At 30.7% G+C, this 11,542-nt stretch overlaps 1 protein-coding gene across 1 annotated transcript in view; it reads left to right on the forward strand.

Moving 5' to 3' along the window:
- Positions 1–4,075: 4,075 nt before the first annotated feature.
- The window catches only part of LOC111626562 (ubiquitin-like modifier-activating enzyme 5), a 19,871-nt gene continuing 12,404 nt past the window's right edge, over positions 4,076–11,542 (forward strand). Inside the window, exons 1-3 of the mRNA XM_023370015.1 lie at positions 4,076–4,687; positions 6,639–6,684; positions 6,923–7,012. Coding sequence (XP_023225783.1) covers positions 4,548–4,687; positions 6,639–6,684; positions 6,923–7,012 — 276 coding nt within the window. The 5' untranslated portion in view covers positions 4,076–4,547. The remainder of the gene's footprint in view (positions 4,688–6,638; positions 6,685–6,922; positions 7,013–11,542) is intronic.

Here is an 11,542-nt window from a genome sequence, read left to right on the forward strand (position 1 = left end):
GTTATATTAATTAAGAATTTATGCATAATGATTATTACAGAGTCTGCATTTTTAAATAATGGAAGCAGTGTAGGTGCTATGTAGCGGTGTTGTGCAAGGACTATATACTACAAGGATAGCCAGATCCCTATTCTACAATGTTAGCCAGGAATGGCAAGTTAGTGACGTCACACGTGTCCTGACCTCTCTGTTTACATAGAGCAGGGTGTGCACGTGTTTAGTTTTCGCTTTTAATATTCGTCTAATTGTGATTAACGAAGTGATTTATTTTAATATTTCTGTAATTGTTTTATTTGACTAAGTTTTTTATGAGGTAAGATGATTTAAATATAAGTCATTAAATATTTAAAGCTAAATTTTTATGTTAGGTGAAGAACAAAATACTGAGTACTAGGTGTGCTGTGTATGGTTGCAATAATAACCTTCTTTTTTCAAATTGGAAGCAACCTGTTTACATCGGGTTTGATCAAAAAATGACAAGAGAAATACTTTTAAAATTAATAGCAGAACTTTATTTACTATCGTATAATGTAGTAGCTTGCGTCAGTGACTGTAGTTGCAGTAACATAAGCTTATGGAAAGAATTGAATGTGAATATCAATGAAACATTTATTATGAATCAATTATTATTATCAATGAAACGTATATTAGAGATATAAATATGTGGTTCGACATTTTTAATAGCTATGCACCAAAAGGTTTTGTTCCAAGCAAAAATGAATATGGTGTAGACTTGGAATTACAAGAAGAACATTTAAATAAAATGATAAAAATAATCTCAACAATGAGAGCAAGTGGAAAAAATGGCCTCCAAATTTTCCAGAAAGGAATGATAATCTCAATGAAATCGCTAATTGATCTTTTTCAAGATATGAAATCGACTTTTGATATAAAATACATCTGCACTCACAATTTAAATCAAGATTGTCTGGAAAACTTTTTTTTTCAAATTAGAAGCCGGGGTCCTAATGAACATCCAAGCCCATTAAATGCTATATATAGGATTAGATTGGTTATTTTAAGTAAGAATCCTGGTATTTTAGAGTCAAAAGTAAATACTACAGATCGAAGACAAGAGGAATATATTATACCCAAAGTTTTAGAGAAAGCACATGTAGAAGTATCAAGTGAAAATACAGACCAATATACTGAATGTAAAACTACTTTTTCTTCAAATAAATCTACAGGAAACTCTACACGCAATCTAGACTTTAACACAATCTCTGAAGAAACTTCCTACGATACTCTCGAGTATATAGCAGGATATTTTGCCTATAAATATAAAGAAAAATACCCAAACTTAATTAATTCCAGTAACAAAATTAAAAATCATCACAACTATAGCATTCCGTCATGGGTGCAGCGTTTATCTTATGGAGGGCTTATTAAACCTACTGATGAATGGCTAGCAAAAATTATAGAATGGAATAAATATTTCAAAATATATCACGATGAATCGTATAAAAAAGGCCCCGGAGTTGTACAGAATTATTCAGTGGAAACAGTTTTACCTTTTACTTTAATAAAAGATTTTTGTAAATTAAGAACTATAATAAGAATTAATTATAGAAATCTTAAACAAGAAAACTATAAAATATTGAAAAGAATGCCTTCTGAAAATGGTGATTGTCGAAAAAAAATTAAAAAGTTAAGTAAGATAATCACATATTAAAAAGTATAGCTCATTAATTTGTTAAATAAATATTAGACAAAAGACTTGTAAATTTATTGACGTACAGTACACTTATTAAATCCGAAAATTCTACAGTAGTTTACATTTAGTAGTAATTTAATAATTAATTAAGAAATGATTTAATATTTTATCGTATTTTGTTATTTGAAAGGTCTGTCATGTTGAAGTAGAGGACTTGCTGTGACGTCACATAGATCCAAGGTCACGCTAACAAATATACGGGATCTGGCTATCCTTGTAGTTTAAAGTCCTTGGGTGTTGTGTACAGAGACAATGCATGATATATAAATGAATGATTGCGCTGAAGAAATGAGATAATGGTTCAATTGTAAATGTTATCGTGAGGAGTGTATGTAAGGAAGTGTTGTAGTGAAGCCGCGAGCTTACCCAATCGTTAAAGCGCCTACGCTGAGCTTGTAATCTCCCCGTTCATAAAATGGTTTTCAGATTTCGGCCTCCGGTTCCACGCCAAATACAACTTACCATGCCCTGCTCCCTGGATGAAATGCCATTCGAAATTTTACAATGGAAACTCTCCAGCCTCCCGAAATTCTGTTGCTATACTTGATTTATTTTCATTGTTTGTGAGAAGTATTGTTTAACAATAAGCATAAAAACCATTGTTTGAATTGTGAAGTTTAGTTATTAAATTGTGTAGAAAAGTATTTTAAATCAATTATACGAATTATTAATTTGGTTGTTTTTTTTTTGAAAAGTTTCTATAATATTGTAAGCAGAAAATTCTTCAGAAAATACAGCTCGTCGATGAAAAAAAAGGAACACAGCCCTTCTGTGCGCTTTCATCGACGAGCTGTATTGACAGGCGACATTCGTACAGTGCATGTTATGTAGGCTACTGACAAACCTTTGTAATCTCTTCTGGCTGTTGATCAGGATTTGGTTTGGGGAGGTTGTTGCTGGTCCACTGTAATGGCGGGGTGATCAGGAGTTTTCGAAGTTTTTATTATGTCTTGCGTGTATGCCAACATGTTCTGAATGGTTTGGTTTTGCATTTTATGGATTTTTGGATTTCACGTAGAAGTTGTAGAATTTCGGAGTCTTGGGCTTGTTAAGTTGTTGATTCTTTGTTGGTGGGGAGTTTCGTTTATTAGACTGGAAGTTGTCTTGGACGATCTCACTATATAAACTAGCATGAGTATGACGTTTGAATGCCAGGGCTTTGTGGGCTTCCGTGGGAGAGCAGTTGTGTTCCCATTGACATTGGACAATATCCCAGGCAGATTTATAAAATGAGTGTTTTAGGGACGCGTAGGAATGTGGGTCCCCGCAGTTGATGCATTTAGGTTCTGTGATGATGCAGAATGATTCTTCGTGGGATCTCCGGATTTTTTGCATCTAAAACACTCTTTACAATAGAGTTTTATATGCCTGAAGCAACAACACTTGTGGCAAAGCCTTGGACGTTCTTGATGTATCTCGGTACGATAGGATGTTAAGAAAAGCTTGATAAGCTTTGAGATGGTATTAGCTGCTGTGGTTATTTTTTTAACATTTGTGGTAGCAGAATGTGTTTCATCGACGGTTCTTTTGAATCTTTGTATATTGACTGGAAGGAAGTCTTTTTCACGAAGTTGTTCCGCTATGTCATGTGCACTAAAGTCGATTGGAACTCCTTTGATGATGAATTGCTTAGTGTATAAGTCCTTTGTTAAATTGATGCTAATGGATATGTCTTTAAGTTGCATAATCTCTGGGAGAACGGATTGTTTGGATTGTATGTATATCTGGCCTTGCCTAGTCGTAGAAATAGTAAGGATTTTTTCGTTAATGTTAGGAATGTAACACTTGAGACGTTTATAAATGGATAAACAATCGATGGGTTGATCTGATTGAATCAGAGTAAGTTTGCATGTCGGATTGGTTAATTGGATGTTGTTTTCGGACAGCAATTGAAGTAGCGATTTAGAGTCATGGATCGAATTCCATATCCAGTATTGATCCACGTTAGGATCCTGACGGTGATTTGAAGTCATGGTTGGACAAATGTGACTAGGTTGGCCTGATGTAGACAAAGGAAGAGCCCGAGAGAAGTTAGCTCACCTGGCGTCACGAGATGACTCATCTTGACACGTGCGATAGTTTAAAAATAAGTAGATTAGACCTTCAGTGACTGGGTATTGTCAGTAACTACACTAGTTTCTAGCACGAGGTCACACACGAAACTGGTTCTGGCGGAGACGTAGACAAAGGATATCTCCCACGTGCGGTAGACCAGGGGCCATATTCTGGTCACTGTCGGTCGCTGATTGGCTAATCCAAATGATTAGTCAATCAGCGACCGGCTTGCGAGAGACTGGCCATATTCTGGTCACTGTCTCTGGTCGAGAGACCAGAGACAGTGACCAGAATATGGCCCCAGGCTCACTCCGTCTATCCGCGATCAGGCCACCCGTCTAACCGACACTCACATGTGACAGTCTCCACGTGGCGTAGATCTAACAAACAAAAGGATTGAAGACTTCTATGTTAGATACACGTGTTTTCAAGTATTCGAGTTTGAATTATCCCACGCACAAAATGCTTCCCCATAAAAAAAAAATTGAAGAAATAAGAAAACTCGAATCTCGGCTTACTATAAAAAGCTGTTTTCGCGACAGACGAACAAGCCCCTATTAAGAAACCCCTTGTATTTTGCACAAAGATCTTTTCACAATTACGGCATAACAGTATCGAATTATTTTGAAATTTTTCCATTTTCGAATCTGGCAACCTGCCCTCTATCGGAAAATTTAAAAAATACGAGATGACGTCACTAGAGTTGATTGCCACGTTTGGACGAAACATCTGGTAGATGCTCGTGTGTACAGTACATGTGACATATTGAACAGGAAGCATGTCAACGTTAGAAGAATGTCAGCGTCGAATTAAACAATTGGAAGAAGAGTTAGATGCCGAAAGACAGAAAAGCATGACGAAAGGAAGGAATAGAATCTCTGAAATGAGTTCAGAAGTTGTTGATTCTAACCCTTATAGGTTAATTATCTTAATATTTTCTTTTTATTGATTACATATAATTACCCATTTCTCTATTATTTTCCATTCTACTTGTTTATTTTCCTTTCTTTTCTACTAAGTTGCCATTTCTATTGTAATTTATTTTCATATGTGTTTATAATGTGGCCTTCTTCATAAAAAGCATCATTATTTATATTAAAATAGAGTAACAATTTATCATAATTTAAATTGTGATCCCTTACAAACCTGTTGTGATAGAACATGACTATAACATGCAAGTTCTGTAGCATATGTCTTCATTTCTCAGTATAAAGTGAGTATTGAAAAAGTGAGTTTTCAATACTCACTTTTTCAGTTATCAAACATAATATCATTGTTTCAATATACATAAAATAAACATAAAACCATAAAAATTCTACTAAAAAAATTAATTCTTAATGTTTACTGAATAATTTTATGTCATGTAAGAAATGAGGAGAAGAGCGAGATGCAAGTTATCATATTTTATTCAGACTCTGATGATCAAAATAAACAATAAGGGGCTGTCCATAAATGATATCCACACTGAAAGGGAGGGAGAGGGTTGGGCTTCAGCAGATGTCTGTTTATTCTATTAAATTTTACCCTGTTTTTCATTTTATTATATATATATCATCATCAAAATACAAACAAAACATACAAGAAATTTTGAAATATATATATATATATATACTAGCTGCAAGGACCTGCTTCGCTGAGTTTTTATTTGTATGTAATATAGTTTTTTTTATATATATAAAAGACTGTTTTTCTAAGTAATCTAGAATCTAGCTGCAAGGACATGCTTCGCGGGGCAAAAAGTAAACATAGTGAAGATTAAGATAATTACATTAAAGCTAATCTTACCAGTTTTCACAGAATGCAAGAATTAGGTCCCCCGTTTCCAGACTAATTAGAGAATTTTTACGTTTAGTCAAACGAACTATTTTCAACGTTTCTGGAACGTTTACAATCGTTCTATAATTGAACCAATATTCAAATTTTATGTTCGAATTTAATTCAAACAAAACATTCGAAATAGAAAGCCACTTTCAGCCTCATATCTCCCGCACCCTTATAGCTATCGAGACGCAACCACCCCTATGCATGAATGGAGACTTGGGGCTACCACCACATACAAACACCATTCACGTGCGATGTGTAGTTTTGGCGGAAAAGTGAAATATAGAGACATACATGTCCATTTTTATATATATATATATATATAGATATATATATTTCAAAATTTCTTGTATGTTTTGTTTGTATTTTTCGTATTTATCATTCATAAAGTGATAAACGGGATTGAGTTTTATTGGATATTCGAAGGAACAAGGGGGTTACAGAAACTTGGACAAACTGGGCAATAGGAGAATGGGAGAAAAATTTCAAGAAAAATGCAGATGTAATTTATGGACAGCACTTAATAGGTAGAGAATTATAAAACTAAATGAGGTGAAAACCACATCAATGATGATAAAACATGAAAGAGAAATCCAAAACTCTTACTGAAGGAAAATCTATGTTGTTTTATTTTGTTTCTTTAATAAATTGTAATATTTTTGTTTGATGAATCTTTTGGTTGAAAATTATTGATTCAAATTAATGTCAGATAACTGAAGATCTAAAATATTTGACTATCAAATTTTTTCTCACTGTAAATATGATATAGACACATTCAGAATCAGAGTACAAATTATATTTGTTTGTAAAAGTTATATCTTAAGAATATAAATGTGTTTTCATACATAATCATGTAAATATTTTAGTCTTGTGCTAAAGTTGAAAAAAATTATAAAATTTATAATTTAAATAGAACGTTTCTAAATTTTGAAATAATATTTCTATGGCTATTTATTTTATTCATTCAAAGTTTTTTTTTAGTATTATTTAAATGAATTTTTTTATTATCTAATTAATAATTATTTATTACTTATTGTTTCAATTACAGTCGACTTATGGCATTAAAGAGAATGGGAATTGTTGATAATTATGAGGTTTGATGATTATTATTTTTCTATAATAAAATTAAATTTAACTTTTGGAATCATCTAATCAATATTAAGATTATTTACTTTTAGGAATGCTAAATTAATAGAAATGATCATTTATTCAATTTTATTGCATATATTAAAATTTGAAAACTTTTCATAATGAAATTTATTGAAATTCTTAATTAATTATATATCACTTTTGGAAATAATTTTCTTATAAAATAATAATTCTTAATTTCAGAAAATTCGTGAATTTTCTGTAGCCGTTGTTGGAGTGGGAGGAGTTGGTAGCGTCACTGCAGAAATGTTAACAAGATGTGGAATTGGAAAGGTATGAATTATTTAATAAATCTATAAAGTAGTATTTACATCATCCATTATGTAAGAATGGTGGAAAAGATGAAAATAATAAACATTATATTAACAATTTATTTACAAAAATTTTGTATTAATATTAAAAAATTATTAAATGTATGACAGTTTTAAAAAATAAATTTAATAAATTAAATTACATATAAGTATGCTCTGCTTTAGAACAGCAGTTTCCAACTTATTTTTATTGCAGAACCCTTTTCACCTTAGTAAAAAAAATGTTAGAACCTGACAATTTTTAATGATTATAGATAAAACAGCAACTAGAAACACCACAAACAATTTATTAGGGGGAACAGATTAATAATGGAAAGCAAATGTTATTATTTAATTCAAACTGGTCATTAATATAAATGGTTAAACTTCTTTTCTTTCAATATTTTAAACAATGCTAAGGCCTGGATTTGTACCTTTGTTTGTAATTGCCATTTCAATCTTTTTGTCACTAGAAACATTTGAAGTACTTGCTACATTTTTCTTCAAAACTCTTCTTCAGCTAATGCTCCATGATTTTTTAATTTAGGATATACACAATACTAAAAGCACTATAAATTTAGACAATTCCCACTGTATTTTTATATGAAAAATACTTAAAATATCACAAAACAATTTCAATGAAAAATCTAAAATCTTTGACTGATATGTCGATTTGTACTCTATATCATTGTGCTACAACATATAACAGATGATGGCTATTAATTAACGATTGTATTATTATTTTTATGTTGGATACTTTTTAAGTTTATTTTTTAAATGATTTTCTAGCTTTACGTTAAGTTTTACTGTATTTATGGTTTTCATTATCTTGTCAAACATTATATCATGATATCAGTTTGTTCCATTACCAATATATCAGTCACCACTGTTTATAAAGCTATAAATGACTCTAGTACATGTATAGGACGTCATAAGAGGACTTGATTCAAGACTAGAACAATTTCACCTCACATCCCAAATCTGCATTGTCACATTCATATATCACTAGACTCAATGAATTTTATTGACAGAACTCTAGGGAATCCCTGCTTTAGAAACATCCATGAAGTATGTTATATTAACAAAAGCAATTCCCATATTTTAACAGCTGCACATGAATGTAAAGGCAATTAACCTGATGATGCCTGTTTAGCACAGTTGAAAATGTTTGCTTTCTTGTAAAATTGTGCTGGCGATTAGTTTCATTCACTTTGTTTATTAAGTATACCCAGTTTTGAGTAGTTAATTACAAAAGTTTTTTTATACTCTGAAAATAACAAAATTAATTTTCTAAAATCTTAAAATTAAGTACTATTTTTTAAGATAAAGCACACTAGTTACAAAAAATCTAAATCGTAATTTATTTAAAAATTTACTAAAATTTTTATCCTAAGTAATTGCGATTACATACTTTTTGTTATTTTTGTTTCATTAAAACATTTCACTTATTACTATAAGAATGACAAGATAAATTTATGCTACTTACTTTCCTTCACTTTCAACAGTAATTCACATATAAATGTTGCAGGCAAAACTTAGATGACAGAAATTCCTCAAGCTTACAAACTTCAAAAGTAATCCTTAATCTGTACATCATGTATTAGTCATCACAGTAAAATCACAAATTGCTGTGTTACAACACAAACTCAGCTTTTAGTACACTTGGCATAACTACATTTTATAACCTTTTTTGAAAAACATTGGGAATGCAATACAGTTCAGTTGCCTTAAAAAAAAACACTGATAAAGTGAATTCTCACATTAATGCAAACTTTGCTGTTTACCTGGCAAAATGCCATTAACACAACATTAATTGATACATGATAATGATCAATTAATGTTGCAATTTATTTGCACATGATAAGCAAGCAAAAATTTTATCAGAATTTGTTAAACTGAACTGTAAATTATCTTTACATCCTCAAGAAATAACCCTATTTCTAATAATGGTTGCTTTTTACCCTTTTCAATATGAAAAATAAAAAGTAATACTGTAATAAATGTTTCATTTTGAGTAGAATAAATTTTCTTCTAGTAAGCAAAGATGGGTTTGACCTCAAATTGTAGAGTAATTCACACATCTGGTTTTAGTGGACCATACTACTATACTCAGAAAATATACCACCCCTTTAAATGAATTCAGTCCCATGCAAAAACATACTAGTTTGCATACTTTGTGTCAAATTTGGCTCCTTTTTTACTCTTTTGGTGCCAAAAATATTCTTTCACTTTTTCAAACAACCTTCCACAGAAGGAAATTATGTATTTTTTTTAGCTTTGTTTTGTTTAACCACTCTGATATACTGCTCCACATTTAAACAATAGATATCATTTCCTCTTCATTTTGTTTGATTTGAAAATCATTTAGAACATTAATTTGTTTTTGTAAATAAATTTTATTTTATTTAACTTTATTTAGTAAATTAATTCAGAATATCATAATTTAGAGATTTCTATCTGTTATGCATTAACTCCGTAAATTATACAATCTTGACCTGAAAATCATTGATACAAATTTTCCATAAAGTGAATAACAACTGTTCCTCTAGAATTTTATATTAGCCTGAATTGACTGTATTCCATATTCCTGCAGAATATAAATGTTATCATTTTCATTCTTATACAAATTGAACATACTGAACAAATACATCCTTCTCCTCAACAGTATTTCTAACCTGAAATGCTGAACTGTAATTTGCTTATCAACAGGTATTAGTGGGCCATTTGTGAAATAAATCTTTTCTTTAAAATAATTAAGGCTAATATTAAATACAAAAGTAAAAAATATTGTAAAAATTTTAAAAACAAATAATTCTTATTTAGATTTAATTTTTGCACACATTAAGTTTCTTGTTTGAAATCATAATGCAATTAGCCATTGTCAATTCATAAGTAATGCAACAGCTCACAACCTGCCAGAGCACAGCGTGACATTGGAATTCAATGTGCGACATGACATGCAATTATATAATGGAAACATAACATATTTTTAGCTTAGTTTTTTTATCTAAATTTATTATATATATATAAGCCAANTCCAAGTACATGAATAGTAATGCCAGACAGTTCTTCAGTTCTTTTAATCATTGTCATTTATTGGTCTGTTCCATAATCAGTATTCCTAAGATGAGTTTCATGTACATTGCAGAGTTAGGCACTTTCTGTTGCATGTGTTGTATGCTGAAACTTTACTTCATTCTTATTTACAATTCTGACATGTATCAGTATGGCTTCTCTTTGTACATTCTTACATTCTTTGTACTTGTCTTTTGACATGTTTTCTGTTTACAGTGTTTTGTGTGCACTTCATGTGGCAGCACTGGAAACACTGTAGAACCAGAAAGAAATCTCTACTCTGCATCTCACCCGCCTCGATTAATGCCGATTTGATATAACGCAGTCTATTCAAAGCCTTAAAAAAGCTCAAAATTTATGTTGATTCAAATTATTGCAATATTTCATTGATTACTATATAATACGATTATTCCCAAATATGAACCAATCAGCAAAAGGTGGAAATTTGTCATAGCACTATACTTTCCTTAAATCTAAGTTAGTTTGGTTCAATTTTGGAAAAAATTTAACGTCATGAATACTATAGACAATATTGACTTTGCTTGTCAAGAATTAACTGATAAATGCATGAATGGAATGTGAAGAAGTTATGACTAAAGATATCCAAGAATTCTCAACAAGAAGAGCCTATCACTGTATTGTTATTTTGACCAAATTGCCAACCTAATCGATACAGCAGAACTAGGAGATGTAGATGAGCAGGATATTGAGGAGTTACTGCAGGTTTTTTGTGAGACCCTACTAACAACGACCTTCAAAAACTGGCAGAATAAGGAATTCGTGTAGAACTGGAAAATAGTGATTCTGAAAACGAAGAACCCAAAGAATTTCTCTATAGATTTCCTTAGTAAAAGTTTGGTAATAATAAACAAAATTATTGATCAAATTGTAGCAAATTATCCAGATTTTGGAAGGAGCACAAAAGCAAGATGAGGTGTTTTGGATGCAATCTTCCACTACCGACATTTGCTTAAAGAAAAAAAAAGTGAGAAATGAAACTACATAACTTTATCACAAAAAACAAGAATTTCAGAAAAGTCAGGACTTTCATCACACAAAATTAATTTTACATTTCAGTGTTTATATGTGTATATGTTATTTAACATATATCATTATGCAAATTAATATAAAAATAACTTAAAATTAAAGTAAAATCTGGTTTTTTAGGTCGTGTGTTCCTCTTTCCCTATTTACTCTATGTTAAAATGACCTCATTTAACGCTGTTTTGTTTAGTGCTTTGTTGTCTAGAAACGTATCCCCAGTGTTAAGCGGGTTCTTACTATATTTATAAAACAGTAGAAATTTTATAATTAAATTTCTTTTATTTTAATTTGTCATACATAATATATAATTTAATTATTTTAATAAACTGCTTTAATAATCATTGCTTTTTTCAGTTTTAAAAATATTTTATGTTTTGTTAAAATATATATATAT

Source organism: Centruroides sculpturatus, unplaced genomic scaffold (genome assembly GCF_000671375.1).
Source record: "Centruroides sculpturatus isolate CEXI.00-Female unplaced genomic scaffold, Cexi_2.0 scaffold93, whole genome shotgun sequence".
In the NCBI taxonomy this organism is placed as follows: domain Eukaryota; kingdom Metazoa; phylum Arthropoda; class Arachnida; order Scorpiones; family Buthidae; genus Centruroides; species Centruroides sculpturatus.